The sequence below is a fragment of the Protopterus annectens genome, chromosome 7.part0 (genome assembly GCF_019279795.1).
Source record: "Protopterus annectens isolate FY-2018-M chromosome 7.part0, PAN1.0, whole genome shotgun sequence".
Taxonomy (NCBI): Eukaryota; Metazoa; Chordata; order Ceratodontiformes; family Protopteridae; genus Protopterus; species Protopterus annectens.
Window position 1 is genome coordinate 1,265,041,136 of NC_056739.1, and position 19,517 is coordinate 1,265,060,652.

The 19,517-nt window shown below is 40.9% G+C and overlaps 1 protein-coding gene across 2 annotated transcripts in view; it reads left to right on the forward strand.

Annotated features, from left to right (window-relative positions):
- The window catches only part of SMAD3 (SMAD family member 3), a 1,147,441-nt gene that overhangs the window by 697,006 nt on the left and 430,918 nt on the right, over positions 1 to 19,517 (forward strand). For both annotated transcript variants that reach the window (XM_044077876.1, XM_044077878.1), the window contains exon 4: positions 4,119 to 4,193. In XM_044077876.1, coding sequence (XP_043933811.1) covers positions 4,119 to 4,193 — 75 coding nt within the window. The remainder of the gene's footprint in view (positions 1 to 4,118; positions 4,194 to 19,517) is intronic.

The window sequence follows — 19,517 nt, forward strand, 5'->3', positions numbered from 1 at the left end:
CACCCCTACTACTTAATATACCAAACTCCGAGATCGCACTACAGTGCAGTAAAGGGAAATCTTCCCTTCACGCACTCTATGGCGATCTCCATTATACGTTTCAACGTTTTTACACTTCAAACTTTCAAGTTCGAAGTTTAGTGCTTCGAACTTGTCAGCATTCCACATTATGATATAGACCCATATATATATATATATATATATATATATATAGATATATATATATAGATATAGATATATATATATATAAAATATATATATATATATATATATAAAATATATATAGATATATAGATAGATATATATAGATAGATAGATAAGATATAGATATGCGCTTAGATTCAAGAAGTGTGAAAGTGGAATAGTAATTAAGAAAAAAAAAGGAATTTTATTTGTTAGGATGCAGGAAACAGCATTCTGAATAGAGTCGTTCTTGCACTTAGGATGAGGCAGTGGTGCTCATGCAGGAAGGCTTGATCCATGGACATTTGTATCATATTCAGTATGACTTGTAATTTGTTGCACTTGAAGAAGGCTGTGGTGATTAACATTTAGTTGTATTATGTCAGTGTTATGAGACCACCCTTTGTTATGGTGTTCTTTGTGTAAGGAGCTCATAGGGTATTTTGTAATAAGCTTAACAGTTTCCAGAGTATTTTGGTTGTTGTGTAAGTAAAGAATGAAAATGTCAATATTATGACATATTTGAAATGAGGTATTGCATATAGGAACTCTTCCTCAGTGTTGAACCTTTCAAGACTTAGTCCTGTGTATATGGGAAGAATCACTAGACCTGTATAGACTGCTCCGTTTTGTGTCATTTGACTCCCAACAAATATATGCAGATCGAGTGTTGCGGTTAGCAAACTCAAAAAGTATTGTACTCATACATTGGTATAACATTATAACAAATATATTTGTTTTTCAGAAGTATGAATTATTTTTTAACACCTTTATTGAATTCTTACGTAAAACAAACCTACATTTATATAAAAGCAAACAAACCATGTTAACATGTTCAATTACAAACATTATACATCACTATATGCAATTTTATGCAATTATCAATTACATAGATTGCTCAATTCCTGCCTTTCTTTAAACCTCACTTCTCTCCCAAAATATTATTCTGCATGTATTGTTCTCACAATTTCCATTTTTCTATGTAGTTTGCTCCTATCCTTTTCTAAAGATCTCAAGATCCCTCTTTCTTTTTTATCTAGCTCTGTTACAGTATTCACTGTTTCTAGTACAGTATGTTTAGACTTCGATTTCCATGTTCTAGTAATTGCTTTTTGGCAGCCACCAGAATTAAACTTAACAAAGCCTTACAGTCTGTGCAATTCAGATCCTGTATCACAGCTCAAAAAATAATTTCCTTAGTTACACCAGTTTGCTCTCCCAGTATTTCTAGAGTATTCTGTAGGGGATTTTTAAAGTCTGCCAACTCATTACACTCCCAAAACTTATGTTCCCACTTAACCTGTTTCTTCCCCATCACACCTCCAACATTTGCCATCTACCTGATAAAAAAATGCTTTGGAGTCTACTTGAAGTGTAAAAATACTCATGCAAAAACTTCCAAGAAAAATCCTAAACCTTCTAGACTTTGTTGCATATTTGGGAGCCATACATATGTCTTTCCATTGTTTACTTGTGAATTGCTTATCCAGTTTCTCTTCACAGTCTTTTCTAGCTTCCTCAGATTGATTATTATAGTTATTGTGAAATATTTTATATGCCCTACTATTTATCCCTTTTTTACCAGCAGCTTCTGTTTTAGATTCAGCTGAAGTTTTTCACAAGCGTTGATAATTTCTGCCTTTTTAAATGATGAAGCATCTCTTCCTGTATTTGTAGATAGATTGCTTGTTTCTTTTGTGCATTGTCTGAGATGCTGCTTATTAGTAATTTTGTTTTTCTGAGATGGCAGTATCCCTGAGAAAAAGCAAGTATTTTTTTTTCATTTGCAGTTTCTCCCAAGTTGTAGTGACTTTACAGAGGGAATACAAGTAAGGGGGTGGGTGTAAGTGTAAAAGTCCTTGTCCTGAGTATGCATGGGGGTAACTCCCCTTGCAAAAAAACATTTAATTGAATTTTGTTGGTGAGTGTGTGTACGTATACTAATTTGAACACTTTTTAAAAGACTTCTGTTTGTGTAAGTGACTTACTCTTCTGTAAGCCTACTTTATAGATGGATCTTATACTGACAGCAAGTATTTTGGAATCTGGTCGTAATTAAAATCAAGCCTGTTTATTTTCTGCTAGTGTGACTGAATAGGTGTTTTTTTTTTTTTCAACAGTGAGTCCCCAGTTCCAGCACCCTTGGGCCCTTCATGTACTCAAGAAAATAGTTTAGTGTGGATTTGTTTCAAGATGCTTCCTAATATTTGGTCAAGTTATAGAAATGATGTGTTATGCCTTAATGAGTTTTCAAGATTGTAGAGGGAAAATGAAAAAAAAATTGCATTCTACTACAATATTTATATATGTTTTGTTCCTCAGAACACTTGTACAGTAACGTGTATGACATTATCTAAACCAGTTAAAGTTGTCACATGTAACAAAAGCATACATTGTAATTCATTTGTGTCTGTCTGTGTGATATTATTCTCAATAGCAATATAATAAATTATTTTTATACTTTGTCCAAATTTTTCTCTGTATCACTTCTCATCTGACTATATACTCATGGGCAGGATCTGAAAACGGTCATGACAGATCAGTGCCATATGCCAGTTAACAAATTCAGGTAAGTAAATAATCAGGCAGTTACACAGCACAGTAAATTATAATCATAAACTTTTGGCTTTGGTGAACTTCTTGCATATGCCATTTAAATGCAGGCCATGCGTGTAGTGATATTTTAATGCATTTGTGTACATAGGTAGTATGCAACTGTTGTATTATAAGTTGTATGTTGCAAATGATTCTGTCTTGTAAACATGATAACTTTGATAAAGAATGTAGTAAATAGTTGTGATCAGGTGTTACCCTGGAGTTATTTGGCACCTTAAGTATCCAGTTTAATCCTGTCTGTCACCATTTTATATGTAGCTGCCCCTTTATATGTATTTGTGAGGACGCTGAATGCCTTGAAATTTCTTTTCCTTATGCGTTATGTTTGTGATAGCCCAGATGAGTGCCATATATTGCATATCTTCATCTTCTGCTATTGATGCAGAGTGTTTTCTTTTTCAGCCTGCATTTTATGTAATTATTGTTTTATTGATTTGATTTGTTGACTGGGTTAGTGGGTACATGGACCATTTTTAAATGAAACTGGAGGAACAGCAGCATGGTTAAACAATAGCAAATTTACAAGAGGTTTGCAAAAATAATAATTTTAACATCAATAGCTAGCAACCCGATGCTGTAAAATCCATAACTGCTACAGAAAGGAGCGCTGGAGAGCGAGAGAGAGTATATATTAAATTATTCAGAGGCACTGAGTATACATAAAAACTGTTCACATGCACACAGTACACAGTTTTCTTGTGATATTTACACATTTTTCATAACACAACACATAGTTTAGGTCAGAGATAACACAGTACATTGGAATCCATTATAATTTAACAATGAATATGCAAACCAATATCCATGCAGTGTGTTTTTTATTTTCTGTCATCAGTACAGGCACTCATTACTATAAACACTTACAAAGAAGGATGGAGCCCCAAGGATTTCAAAGGAGATTTTAGTATTACTTAAGCATAGATCTATACTGGAGAAAAATAAGTAGCAGTTATTACCTGTAAAGTTGCTTCAGCTTCTGAGTGAAGTAAAATAAGGAGTGAAGAAAGACGGACATTAATTTTCTGTTAATTGAGAGTAAACGGGTAAGGAGTAAAAAGACTGAAATTAGCAGTTGAATGCAAGGGTCAGTAATGCTAGCAAGAGAAGTTTAGCAAGATTTGTTGGTAGCAAGATAATAGAAGCACCAAGTAATGTTAGTGGAGGAAGAGTTAATAAATCTGTTGTTTTGAATAGGATGAGTTTAGTTGTGAAATTAAACATGGAAGGGAAATTACTGAGTTATATTACCCTGTGAGTGTGAGTCTGGTTCTAAGTGCTATGAACAATTGTATATTGGTGACATCTGCTTTGTTTTTCAGAGACTCCACCCCCAGGTTATCTCAGTGAGGATGGAGAAACAAGTGACCATCAGATGAACCATAGCATGGATACAGGTATGTCAGTGGCTAATTTTCCCTGTTGCCTACTGATGAAGCAGTGGTGTCTCAGCCTTCTTTATGAGATAAAAAAGCCATGTGTTGTCTGTCTGTAAGACTTTGTAAATTGGTTATCAGTGAGCAGTGAGGAAGTTCAGAATGCCATCTCTTATGCTCATAGAAAATGCACCGCAAATATTTGTGCAACAGTTATAATGTCCATTGTTCTGTGTTCTTTCTTGGTGTCTTTTGGAATTCCAAGGTATGTTAATTGTCATTGTTGTAACAATGAATTTCACTACAACAATGGGGAGTAAATACGAACTCAGAGAATACCTTCTAGTTTGAGATACAATGTCGGAGTTAGTAAATCGCATGGGTGTGGTAGTGCAGCTTTTTCCTCATCAAAGGATGTTCACCTTTCAGCAAAAAATATTTTAAAAATGCAATAGCAAGGTTCACAGTTTGCTGTTTTTCTTTAAAAGTGCAGTTTAATTTTTGAAGTGTCAGGACTTGTAGTATGGTTTCTTGGACTTCCAGAAGGAGCTTTCTATGTCATATGGAACATTTTTAATTTATGATTTGTTTTGCAACTTTAATTTGCTTTTATTTATTTTCATCATTATCATGATTTTCTAATATGCTTGTCGTGTTGAGGGAAATGGTTAACAAATTCGGGTAAATAAATAATTGGTCATTATATACTGCAATACATTACAATATTTGTAATTTATTTTCTGTTCCACAGAACACTTAAGCAGCAACAATTGTATGGCATTATCTAAACCGCATAAAATTGTTAATAAACAAAAGCTGAGCAGGGTAGAACAGAAACCCTTTTCCTAGCAACAGTTTCTAGCTCCTCCTGTGAGATCCTAATGCATACTCAGGGAAGGAGAGAGGTATTATTCTGTCAGTAGTATGTGCCTGATAATACCTCTCAAAGGAGGTGCTAAGGAGGCACATATGACTCTCTCATTATGGAAGAGCAGTGACTGTACCTTGAGGTCCTTCTGGATTGCTGAGCTCCTCAATCTCCCACTGTGAGTGAGATCAGCTACCCTGTGAAGGAATATAATTTCTGCAGCCTGTGTTTGTGATCTCATCCTTTTGGTTTCTGACCAGAGCCTGAGGTAGTAGCTGAGGATGGGGTTATAGATTTATGAGTAAATTGAGAGTTTTGTACTGTCACTCAACTCTTACTTCTGTAACATAACCCAATGGAAATGTCTGCATTACTGCCACCATTGGGCCAAACTGCTGGTCCGTCTCCTAAACCCTGCTTCTCTTACTAGTGAACAAAACTGCAGAATACTTAAACTCGTCCACCTGAGGTAGCTGCAGCACCCCCATTCAGCTGCAGAAAACAATCCACTCTGTTCCAGAATAACCACATCTGATAGTAAATTGCTGCAACACACATTGGCGGTCATAGTCACACTTATGTCTAAGAGAAAAAAAATTATCTGTAAACCACAGAAGTGCAATCTTTACGTCCTCGTACTGGTAACTCCCCAGACCTTGGCTATGCTTTGATGTTCTTTCCATGAAAATTTACAGACAGGAGAGATGCATATCACATTCTTGGTGGTGTCCTTCAGACACTTTGAATGTGTTCAGCGTAACACTGAAAATGTGCGTGCAAGTTTTATGTTTCAGTTAGAGGGGCTGAATTGCACACAGTGGCAAAATTCATATGGTTAAAGCACTTCCCACAACACATTCCAGGTTACATGGTTGTATTTCTTCTCTAAATGTACCAAATGCATGCAAATAATACCTGTAAACTCCTGTAACTTCTCCAGTATTTGTTCAACAACAAAAGAGTTGATCTACTGTTTCATGGCCAGGATGGCAACCACATTTCTCCTTGTGAATCAGAGTTTTGACTGTTGGAAAAGAGAAGGAGACTATATCTACCACCTTGCCATCCATTATCCCATAAAGGCTGAGACTTGTGATCCGTCTGTACCTTTATGAAAATTAAGACTACTATCCCTTTCTGCCATTCCACTGGTACTGTGTCCTAACCTTCCAAACAACACTGAAAAGACATGCTATCTACAACACCTTAACTGTGTCCAGTGCCTTCAGCATTTCTGGATGGGCCTCATCCACTCCTGCAGCCTTGCACAACAGTATTTACTGCACTGATCTCATCTGCCATAGTAGATTCAGTTCCAAGCTCTGCTTCTAATACTTCTCAGAAGAGGGGCATATCCACCTGATTTATCAGTTCATCAGAGCATTCTTTCCACCTATCAGAAATGTCTCTGTAGTAATTTGTTGTTGTTGTTGCCATTTACTTGTACACATGAATTATTCAACCTGAAGTTGTTGTCTTCATTTGGTGTTCAGCCTGTGGGTTCTGGATCTGGCAGGGATCCGACGACCGCATACTCAGCATCTTGATCCGAGCTCCAAGCTGCTCCCGTACCCATAATGCCCCTGTCTGCTTCCTCCTTTCAGATCTCATTTGCCGCTCTTCAGCTTGCATCGCGATCCGTGTTCTGAGCTCTTTTTTTAAGTGTTACTTCTTTAATCCCTTTTGCCTGTTTTTCTCTGCTAAAGTTTACCTTTTCTATTTTTCTACCCTACCCTATCGCATGTTACAGTCGGTTTAAAAAAAAAAAGCCCCTTTTTTCCTTTTCTATCAGCGTGTGTCTGTTTGTGTGCCAGGCTTCTTGTTGGGCTTCTCAGTTCCTTTGATTATGTCTGAGACCCCAAAGGCCAGGTTTAAAATGTGCACAGAGTGCGACCATAAGCTCTCCTCATTTGATGGCCACACTCTGTGTGTGGTATGCTTGGGGCAGCCCACTTAGAGATGACCTGTTCCATCTGTGCCAGGTTTAATCCCTGAGCACTGACGGACAGGAGAAATAAGTTAATCCTGAAAGGGCTTTTTCCCTCTCCTTCCACAGAGGCGCACAGGCCTCTTCTGCCTTGGTCTCCTAGGCTGTCTCCGCCCCAGCCTCTGGGACTCAAACTCTTACCAAGAGGCTCAGGGACGGAGATAAGCCTCCTAGGCATAAGGGTAGGCCCAAGAAGTGATCCCTGGATCATTCTGGTCTGGCGGGTCCACCTTCGAAGGTTAGGTCCGCCCCGAGGTTGGAGTCCCCCGGCTCCTTTCCCTTTGGTTTACTCTGGAGCTGGAGGAGCTTCGGAATTGGTCACCAGTGCAGGCTTCTCCTCATCACCACTCCAGGCTGGTGTCGGTGGCCACCTCCATCTGTTTCACCTTGCAGTCTTTCCAAAGTGGAGATGGACAGGATGATGCGGAAGTTCATCTGCACCCAGATCCAGTTGGGAGTCTTGCCTGCCCCCTCTCCCTCCGGAGCGGGGGGCATGCAATCTGTGTTCATCCCTATTTCTCCTTCTCCAATTTGGCCCCCAGTTTCAGAACCATTGGATCCAAGGACACTTGTACCTCGACGCCTGCTATGGCCTCGAGCAGGTCGGATCCGTCCGGCTCTCAGAGCCATAGCCTTAGCGTCAGATCCGAGGGGATGGTGTCGGCTCTGAGTCCATGTGGAGATAAAATTTGTTTATGTTAACTAGTGGTTTGGAGGGTTAGCTTTACATACACACAAACACACAATTTATGTATATATTGTCACATGTTATATTGTCTATGAACATTTTTCAGTAACAGTATGTTCACTCAGTTTTATTAGTATATTCAGTAAGTCAGTGATGAATTTTATATACACAGGGGAGAGTGTACTGTGCTTATTCTGTGCCTTTTATTCTGTGGTCTAACTAATTGAAGAGTTTTAATTAATTGTAGAGTGTTAACAAAAATAAAAGCACAAAGGTCCCACCGGTTCTAAAACTTGACAAGCTTTTTGATAAATAAACGCACAAACAAACATTGAATCCATTCCGAAAAAGTACCAAAACCAAAAAGCGGAAGGTGCTTCTTGTAAACTAATAACAAAAATAAAAGCACAAAGGTCCCACCGGTTCTAAAACTCGACAATCTTTTTAATAAATAAACACACGAACAAACTGCTTGACAAGCTTTTTAATAAATAAAGGCGCGAACAAACATTTTGCGGTCGAGCAGTTTGTTCGTGCGTTTATTTATTAAAAAGCTTGTTGAGTTTTAGAACCGGTGGGACCTTTGTGCTTTTATTTTTGTTATTAGTTTACAAGAAGCACTTTCCATTTTTTGGCAATTGTAGAGCGTTAATGGAGACATTTGTCACATGATGTACTGGATAAAATATTTGAGTGTTTTGAATTACTTTAGTTATCTGAAGAAGTCAGGCCACTGTGCTGGATGAAAAGCGCTTTAAGCTTGTTGAGTTTTAGAACCGGTGGGACCTTTGTGCTTTTATTTTTGTTATTAGTTTACAAGAAGCACTTTCCATTTTTTGGCAATTGTAGAGTGTTAATGGAGACATTTGTCACATGATGTACTGGATAAAATATTTGAGTGTTTTGAATTACTTTAGTTATCTGAAGAAGTCCGGCCACTGTGCTGGATGAAAAGCGCTTTAAGCTTGTTGAGTTTTAGAACCGGTGGGACCTTTGTGCTTTTATTTTTGTTATTAGTTTACAAGAAGCACTTTCCATTTTTTGGCAATTGTAGAGTGTTAATGGAGACATTTGTCACATGATGTACTGGATAAAATATTTGAGTGTTTTGAATTACTTTAGTTATCTGAAGAAGTCCGGCCACTGTGCTGGATGAAAAGCACTTTAAGTAATTTGGTTTGTTTTAATAAATAGAGTTCTGTATAGATGCGATGTTTGCTCTGAGAGTGTTGATGGAGAAGTACAGAGAAGGTCAGAAGGAGTTGCATTGTGTTTTTGTAGACTTAGAGAAAGCATATGACAGGGTGCCTAGAGAGGAGTTGTGGTATTGTATGAGGAAGTCAGGAGTGTCAGAGAAGTATGTAAGAGTGGTGCAGGATATGTACAAGGGTAGTGTGACAGCGGTGAGGTCTGCGGTGGGAGTGACGGATGCATTTAAGGTGGTGGTGAGATTACATCAAGGATCAGCTCTGAGCCCTTTCTTATTTGCAATGGTGATGGACAGGTTGACAGACGAGATCAGACAGGAGTCCCCGTGGACTATGATGTTTGCAGATGACATTGTGATCTGTAGTGAGAGTAGGGAACAGGTGGAGGAGACCCTGGAGAGATGGAGATATGCTCTAGAGAGAAGATGAATGAAGGTCAGCAGGACTAAGACAGAATATATGTGTGTGAATGAGAGGGAGGATAGAGGAATGGTGAGGATGCAAGGAGTAGAGATGGCGAAGGTGGATGAGTTTAAATACTTGGGATCAATTGTTCAGAGTAATGGTGAGTGTGGAAGAGAGGTGAAGAAGAGAGTACAGGCAGGATGGAGTGGGTGGAGAAGAGTGTCAGGAGTGATTTGTGACAGGCCAGTACCAGTAAGAGTGAAAGGGAAGGTCTACAAGAGGGTAGTGAGACCAGCTATGTTATATGGGTTGGAGACAGTGGCATTGACAAAAAGGCAGGAGTTAGAGCTGGATGTGGCAGAGTTAAAGATGTTAAGATTTGCACTGGGTGTGATGAGGGTGGACAGGATTATGAATAAGTATATTAGAGGGTCAGCCCAGGTTGGAAGGTTTGGAGACAAAGCCAGAGAGGCAAGATTACATTGGTTTGGGCATGTGCTGAGGATGGATGCCGAGTATATTGGTAAAAGGATGCTAAGGATGAAGCTACCACTTAACAGGAAAAGAGGAAGGCCTAAGATAAGGTTTATGGATGTGGTGAGAAAGGACATGCAGGTGGTTGGTGTGACAGAGCAAAATGCAGAGGACAGGAAGAAATGGAAACAGGTGATCCACTGTGGCGACCCCTAACGGGAACAACCGAAAGATGATGATGATTAATAAGTAGAGTTCTGTGGTCTTCTGTTACCGGTTGCTATTTATTTGTTTTCACTTCATTTGTGAGTGTTTTCTTGTTTTTGAGACCCTTGACTATCTCATCTTAGGAGTCTGTCCTGGCTCCCTCTGTTTCTGGTGCAGGGCCAACCATTCTGTCATCTCAGGGACAGCCTGCCACCTCAGTGTCCCAGGGCGCCCCCTCTTGGGAGCAGCAAGCCGTTTGTGAGTCCTCCCCAGAGTCCCCCACTGAGGAGGCTGCTCGCAAACACATGTGCAAAAAGAGGCACTTGGACTCCCCACCGGAGTCACTCATTGAAGACACTGATTTGGTGTAAGGGGAAGGTTCCCCCCGATCACCCCCAAGGATGTCTGCTTCGGAGACATCATGGAAATGCTACGCCAGTGTGAGGGGTGGTCTGTCCAAAAACTTAACTCAGATGAATTGGTGTTCCTGGAGGCTTTTGGCGCAGGACCCTCTACTTCCTGGGTGCCCCCTCCCGTGGATCCCTTGGTGGATCCGATTACATCTTGGGTGTGGAAGGAACCGGACAAGGTGGAGCCCATTCCCAAACGCCTTGACAAAGTTTTCAGCCCCCCTTTGGACAGGACCTATTGGCACAAAGGCTCCCCAGTTGATGCCATGGTGGTGGCAGCTGCCACTAAGAAGGACCTTGCTCAGGAGAGCTCTACTGTCCACCCTCCAGACTGAGAGTCCCAGACGATGGATCATTTTGGCTAGTGGGTGTATGCTTCAGTGTCCTTTTCTGTCCGGGTGCTGAACTACCTGGCACATGTAATTAGGCTGCAGCTAGACCTGGTCAAGGAGATCACTGAATCTACCCCAGGGTCCATGTTGGTCGATGAGGAGAAAGTTTTCTTCTCCCGAATGGCCACCCTGACATCTGTTGCTAACACCTCTATGCGTCTCCTCTCCCATGCAACTGAAGGTGCCACTAGAGCTGCTGGTACTGGAATTGCCATCAGGCATCATGCCTGGCTTTGGTTGTGTGCCTTTTCGGAACCCTTTAAGGCGTCTTTTACAAATGCCCTGTATGACTGTTCCTCCCTTTTGGGGACGGTGGTATGTGACACCCTAGTTCAGAGGGAGAAGGACGGGAAGACTCCGTCTGCTGTCAGGATCCACTTATTGGCCCCTCAACAATCCTTCTCTAGGAATCAGCAGGGGACCAAGAAGACCTGTATGTGGTTCCAAAAATCTCAGATTTTACCCCAGGACACTCAGGACCAACCTTCCCCAAGGGTAAGAGGGGGATATATTAGATGCCACCCTAGAGGTAGAGGGGGACCAAGAAGTCAAGGGTCTCAAGAACCTTTCTCGGACAGACCTGTACAACAGCCCTGAAGGGTTGCCCAATTGCTAGTCTCTGGAGGCAGTTGGGGGTCACCTCTCCCTTCACCTAACAGCTTGGGAGTCCATCACGGAAGATCGTTGGGTGTTAGGTTATATCCGGAGGTTATTCACTCCCCTTTGTAAAGTCACCTCTACCATCCAATCACCACCTGGATGTTTCACCCGCACACAGGGAGGATGCAGCACTGGAAATTACAAAGCTGCTAGAAAAACAAGTCATCCAACACGTCCCTTCCAGGTTCTTTTTAGTGCCAAAGAAGATGGAGGGACCTAAGACCAATTCTGGATCTAACCATCTTGAAATTGTCAGAAGCCAAAATGAAGTTTTCAGTCTATCCTGCCCTTCCTGCAGGAGAATGATTGGATGTACTCTATCGACCTCCAAGATGCGTACTACCATATCAAAATGGACAGGTGCTCTCGGAGGTTCCTCTGCTACCGGCTGGGAGCTGATCATTACCAGTTTCAAATGCTCCACTTTGGTCTCACCACAGCCCCTAGGGTGTTCACTAAAGTGATGGCAGTATTAGCGGCTCACCTAAGACTCCAGGGCATAAAGGTCTTTCCTTACCTAGATGATTGGTTGTTTGCTGCTCCTTACAGGCATCGGCTTTGTCAGGCGAGGGATAACTTTCTTTTCCTAGCCCAGCAGTTGGGCATCACCATCAGTCTCGGCAAGTCATTGCTGGGCCTGGTTCAGGTATTAGATTTCATAGGGGCTTGGCTGAACAAAATTCAAACCAGAGGATGCATTCACTGAAACTTCACATCCTGGGCATTCTTCAAGCCCAGCCACCAACTGCAGAAATTATATTAAGTGCGTTGGGGTCCATGGCGGCCATGATCAATCTCTTACCTCTGGAACGTTTTCACATGCGGGTTCTTCAGTGGACTGTCACGGTCCATGTTAGATCTCCTGCTGTCTCACCCTGTTCGAGTCTCTCAGGTGTGCAGGGACTCTCTTCTTTGGTGGTTACATTCCCCTGACCTTATTTGGGGTCATCCCTTTCTTCCCCCTTTCCCCTCAGCCACGGTGACTACGGATGCCTCCCTGCTAGGGTGGGGGGGGGGGGGCATTGCTTGGGGAAGCACAGTCCAAGGCATGTGGTCCCCCTACAAGACCAGATTTACATATCACCGTCCTGGAGATGAGGGCAGTGCTTCAAGTGTTGCAGGCTCTCCATGCCCATCTTCCCTCAGGAATGATTGCTGTCCAGACGGACAATATGTCTGTAGTCTGGTACATCAGCAAGCAGGGGGGATCCAGGTCTTATCCTCTATATCACAAAGCCATGAGAGTGTTGGGAATGGGCGATCTCCACCGTCCATTTTCTGGTGGCAACGCACATTCTGGGGAGGTCCAACATTCTAATGGATAGGCTCAGCAGGTCTATTCTGATGCCCTACAAGTGGTCTCTAAATCCTTCAGTAGTTAAACAGATCTTTCTCAAGTGGGGTCAGCCTTGCTACGATCTCTTCAGCTCTTCTTCCAATGCGAAATGCAGTGGATTTTTTGCTCTGAACTCCCCTCCCGGGGAAGTTCCCAGAGACGCTCTTTTTCAAGCTTGCCCCCCCCCCCCGGTCTTCTATATGCTTATCCTCCTCTTCCCTTAATACCAAAATTCGCAGGCTGAGTAACTTAGTAATCCTCAGCCCCATTCTGGCTCACTAAGTCTGGTTTCCTTTTCTGTGGTCTCATCTGGTTGCTGGATCCAGTTCTGGCTCATAAATCTTCCACCAGAATGGTATACTCCAGTAAATGGAGATGTTTTTCAATCTGGGCTTCACAGCGTGCCCTAGACCCTTTCACTGCTCCAGTCTCTTTTTTTTGGAAATTTTAGCAGGGATATTTCAACAAGGTGCTAGTTTTTCTGCAGTCGAGGTTCAACTTGCAGGGATTTATTTTCATGTGGGGCACAATATGGCTTCCTTAACATCTTCAAAGCTTTATAAAGCCTTCCTAAAAGGCACCTTTCTCCTTTGGCCACCGGTGAATGACCCCACGGCGCAGTGAGATTTTACCTTAGTTTTAGAGGCATTGATTTTGCCTCACTTTGAACCCACAGCCTTTGTGGCTATGCAATTTTTGTCTTGTAAGACTTCTTGGTGGCAGTAACTTCTGCCAGAAGGGTTTCGGAACTTCAAGCATTGTCAGTCAAAAACCACCTTATATGATTTTTCATAAGGATAGGGTATCCTTGCATACTAACCGTTCCTTTCTTCTTAAGGTAGCTTCAGATGCCAATATTAATCAGGTAATTAATCTTCCTGTCTTTTTCCTGAATTTTCAAAACAAAGAGGAATACAAATTGCACTTACTGGACTTACACAGACAGTTGTGTCTTTACTTGCACAGGACTAAAGCATTCCGTAAGTCTGACCAGCTCTTCATATCTTGCTCTAAACCCTTCTTAGGGAAACTATTATCTAAGATCACCATTGCCCTTTGGATTTCCCAGTGTATTTTGCTGGCATATTCTGCTAAGGGATTGACGCCGCCAGGTCAAGTGAAGGCACATTCCACAAGGTCTACGGCTACTTCGGCTGCCTTCTGGTCTAGAGTTTCATTAGATGATATTTGTTCTGTGGCCACATGGGCTTCATCTCATACATTTATTTCACACTACAAGTTGGACATCATATCCAGGAACAAGGCTTCCTTTGACTCCGCTGTGCTCCGGAATTTCCTTCCATGAGGGCCTCCTCTGTTCCACAGGTTAAAGACCAAATGAAGACAACAACTTCAGATAAAGAAGTTATGTACTCACCATAATGTTCCATCTGAGCTGTTGCCCTTTATTTGTCTTCAACCATCTCTCCCTCCTTCCCCCTGCCTGGCATAGACTTTGTGGTGGTAAGTGAGTCGAGGATGTGGTCATTACCAGGATGCCTATTGCTCTTTCCTTCTTATTTATGGATATTTGGCATAGGACAAGGTTTTTGGGTTGGGTGCAGTACTAGGTGGGGCAGCAAACTCGATCTGAAGGGAGGAAGGAGACCAGGGCGTTATGGGTAGGGGAGGAGCTTGGAGCTCAGATCAAGATGCTGTTTATGCAGCCATCGGATCCATGACAGATCCGGGAACCCAGAGGTTGAAGACAAATGAAGGAGAACAACTCAGATGGGACGTTATGATAGTACATAACAACTTTGCTTTGTTCATTGCAATTATTTTTGTTTTTGTGACTGTTATAGGTGATATGGGCAGCACTGTGGAGCTATGGTTAAAATCTCTGCCTTACTGCTTCAGAGTATGGAGCAAACTCATAGTCCTTTGTCATTGTCTGTGTGGAGTTTGCTTGTTTTCCTCATGTCTGTTTAGGATCTTTGTATAAACTCTGGTTTCCATATTCTTCCCAGAGACATGCTGGATAACCAACTACTGAAAACGGTCTCAGACTGTTGCATTTACCATTATCTTGAGGTGTAGGGTGTTGCTAAAAAAGATGAGAGATGGACCAATTTTACTTTTTTAGTCACCAAATCGAATTAAAATTGAAAGAATTGTAAGACCATACAGTTGTAGGGCTCAAAGTCATGTCAAATGAAGTTATCTAGGCCAGTGAGATTTTAATGTTTGCTGTTTCATATCTAATTGTAAATAATTTAAATGTGTTATACTCCCAGAAGGTCAGTGCTTAGGAGGAACATTTAATAATGTTTATTAACCGATAAGTAACATAGTAAATGTACAGTATTCTACTCATTGTGGTGGTTGTTTAGTGGTATAGCATAGGTAGGCCATTGCATATATCATAATTGTGAAATTAGTGTTGAAGATCTCACTGGCAGTGTAACCCACTTAAGAGAATTTTGATTTTATTCAGCCCTTTGGTAATACCACTTTGTCCTGCTTATGACACAGATTAATTTGAGTTATTTGATGTATTTGTTTTATTTTTGATTGAGAGGGTTTCACTCTGCTAAGTGTCCTCTCTTCAGGAAGATCAGGGGTGCAGAGCTATAGTTGAAGTAAGAATGTCAGTACTTACTGCAGGTAACTGGAACAAACAAATATGTGTTCTGTGGACTAAGAAAGTTGTCTTTGAAAGGCTGTGATAAGTAGATTGATATGATATACATGTAGATTCAAGCTTTTTCAACTGTATATTTGTGAGTGTTTTTCTAAATGTAATGATGCACCCAAGGCAGTCCTCTTGTAAAAAGATTTCATCTAGCTTAGATATCCATGTATTTGGTTTGAACAGCATTATCCTCTTTAGCATAGATGTCTGACGCTGTATTCCTCAATTATGGATGGTCTTGTCAGTCACACCCCATATGACCAGAAACTAAAGCAGTCAGGCCCCATTTCACCCACAAAATGGGGCACTGTCCTCTGCATTCTGATGAGTGCTTTTGTCTGAACTTATGGCACATTCTGATTCTGTTTTAATTTGTTTAATTTGTCCAAAGAGGACTTTTTTTGAAGTGCCATCTACACTAGGCTTTTGTAGCCTGTTACTGAATCTGTCACATATACATACATACACACACACACACACACACACACACACACACACACACACACACACACACACATATATATATATATATATATATATATATATATATATATATATATATATATATATATGGGTCTACTTCTAATCTTTGAAAACTCATTTCTTCGAAGATTAGGTAGCAGACACCCACTTTCATGAAAGTGCACTTAACCGAAAATGCACTTTCGCGAAATTCAGTTAACCGACTCAAATCGGTTAACCGAATCACGGTACAGTGGGGATAAGGAAATGTATCCTTTTCCCCACTGTAGTGTGATCTAGGAGTTAGTATGCATAATTTACAGAGATGTCTGGCAAAGCAGAATAAATTTTTTTGCAAGGGCAAGCCCCCCCCCCCCCCCGCTACTTGTATATACTAACTCCGAGATTGCACTACAGTGTCCCCACTGTACCGTGATTCAGTTAACTGACATGTCGGTTAAGTGCACTTTCATGAAAGTGGGTGTCTGCTTTGTAATTTTCAAAGAAATGAGTTTTCGAAGATTAGAAGTAGACCCATATATATATATATATATATATATATATACATTTTTTTATTAAATAGCAGTTGATACTAGATCTTTATGGGAGTCTCACTTGAGTAGATTTTGTACAATGACTTTTGGAGAAATTCAGAAACAGGGTTTACATTTCACACTAAAGGTGCTCTGTATAATTTGCTGGGAAAACAAAGTACAGATTAAGGCAGAATGGAGCTAGAGGAGGCCTATACAGCATATGTGTTTGAATCGTGGACCATACATGGCTTAGAATAAGTGTAGAACATATAACAGTGTGCAGCCCATCAGAACTGTCCTGTGTATAAAAACATGATCCTAAGATACAAAAATCTCTGACATCAACCCCACCCCATTTTATACATGTAATCCCAAAGGCCATACCCAAACAAAGAAATTTAAGGTGCCATGTCATGTATGCAACAGTTTATAGCTGTGGAGGTCACATGAGGTCTCCATGTTAGACCAAGTTTGTCATTCTGTGGTGAGATTAAAGCCACCCAGCCAGGCTGATGGTAAGATCAAAGCCCCTTTCTGCAGTTCTCAATCATACAAATGGTGCAGCAGTACCACCTTTATACTTAATATGAACTTGACATAAAACCAGATCAGACATTACCCAATTTTCAAACAGCTGAACAGAGTGTATGTATTCACTGTTGAGCTGTAGCAAAAAGTAAACAATGGAAGCGGCACACATCCTTGTTATGAGCACAGATATACATGTAGTGACAATGGGAAACTGCACATGTAGAGGTATCATGTAGTGCCTATAATACTGTGTACCAATTCACATATTGAAAACTGAAACACACGTATAAAAAGCTCTTTTAAATATATTTTATAGTGTTCTGCCTACTGGTCATTAACCCTCTGTCAGTCAGTCAGCCCAGTCATTCCCCTTTGGGTTAAGAGGTGACTATGAGGGGATATCATTAGGCAGCTTGTCAGTAGGTTTATCATTTTTAGCCTTACCTCTCTTCCTTGGTTTATGAAATGTGTGCTCATAGATGGGAGGTATCCGCGATACTTTTCCCAGTGAACAAGCACAATATTCATCATTCTTACTGTTGCAGTAGTCTATGGGCTGTTTCTGCCAAGGATACAGCAACTGGTCAGATTCCAAAATCTCTCCCCCCTCCCACAGAGTCGCTCTGGCTGCCTATAGGTTAAGCCCTTTTGGGGGGAACTATTAAAAGGAGCCAGAAGTTTTAGTACTTTCTTGCCACCTTGTGCAGATGCAACTTTGAAGCTTCACTGGAACAGCAGTCAGCCAAGGCTTCCTATTAGACAGATAAGACCTCTTTGGGTAGAATGCTTCCTCACTTATAATATTTTGAGTGTTTTAACTTGATTTCTGTAAAAATTGTGGTATATCTCATTAGGAATGCTTGCTTTTCAGGCACATCAGCAAACCTTCCTCGATTTCTGTTATCGATTTAGGATTTGCCTTCTAGGCTCGTGGAGTAATTTTGTGACTTGGGGCTTCCTCTAAGCCTATTTACATAAGTTTTGGCATTTAGTAAAATTTAAAAGGAAAAATACACTGTTGTGTGAATGTTTATCTATACTTCATGATAACACATTTATTGCATTTTTATTGGGCAGCTCACTTTGAGGAAAGCATCTCTGTTTGGGCAGGGAATTTTTTTGTCTACTTTTTCTCTAAATTTTGTGTGAGGGATTTAAAAACTGCTGGCGGGTTTGTGTGCTGTTGGTGTAAACTAAGTGATAACTTACCTACCGACTGATTCCTACCAGCATAGCTTACCGGCTATAAGGCTTATTCCTCTGCTGCATAAGGGATACTTAGCCTCTTGGTCCTACTGCTCCTTCTCCTTATGTACCAAAAAAGAGAAAGCAGTCAAACCATGAATTTTTTCCTTTAGCATGGGCTCCGTTAATGCCACAGCCAGTGGTGGGTGACACTGCAGTCACCATTGATGGTTCCTCAGATCACTTACATATTTCGTCAAATCTTGTGGTGTAGCCTTGCTGGTCACTGTGGATCGTGGGTCAGACGCATCTTCTGTGGCTGTTCCAGTGTCTGACATGGGCTGGGAAAATCATCCACTTTAAATACAGGAGACACTTTGGGAGAGTCTTCTCGAGGTGGCCAGGTGAAGAGACCTCTGGCTTGGGATGATAGTCTGCCCTTACCTAATTTTCTTTTAGGGATGTCCCGAGGAAAAAGAAGTAGAAAGTTAATCATATGGAAAATAAGGAGATAGTTTCCATTTGTAAAAATGATATTCTTACCTTAGCCAAGAGTTTTTTGTAGTCAGCCAATTCTGGGTGTCCTATGCCTCCTTCAGATTATTATGCCCCTACTTCCAAGGAAGAGGATGATTTTGTAACAATTTTGATAGAAACAGTATTATATCACCTGATTAGTCTATAGCCCAGTACTCTGATGTTTTAGATACTGGCCATGAAAATATACAAATGGAGGCTTTCTCTTTTGCTAGACCATTTCTAAACTACGGGATGTGTTTTCTTGGGAATAAGTAGATGTTCCCCCTGAGTTGGGCAGATATTATGATTTACTTTAACAAGAAACCCCTAATACTGCACCCATTCTTCTCATTTTACTATCATTAGATGGTGCTTTTAAAGATGCCTGTAATGCTCCTGACTCCCAATCATCTGTTCTAAAGAAAGCAGAAAAACTGTATGGAGTTTCTCTGTCTAATAAATGTCTCTATTCTCATGTTAGAGCAGACCCTGCTGCTATCACATCTATGGCTTCTGCTATGAACAGACTCTTATCTACCCCCTGGGGATAAAGAGGGCAAGTGGCTCGACACACAGGGTAAGAGGTTTTTGTCTTCCTCCACTATAACATGTAGAATCCTTAATTACAAAGGCTGTATGTGGAAGTTTATTTTAACAAGTGCCTGTAGCTGGATGAGTTTTCTGCTTCTCTGATTGTTTCTAATCTGTCTCAATTATCTAAGCATGCTTTAAAATGTGTGTATGATTGTGCTGATACTATTTTTAAGGCTTCTGCTTCAGCTACAATCTTGAGAAGATTTGTCTGGCTACATAATCAAAAGTTTTCAAATGAGTTAAAATCA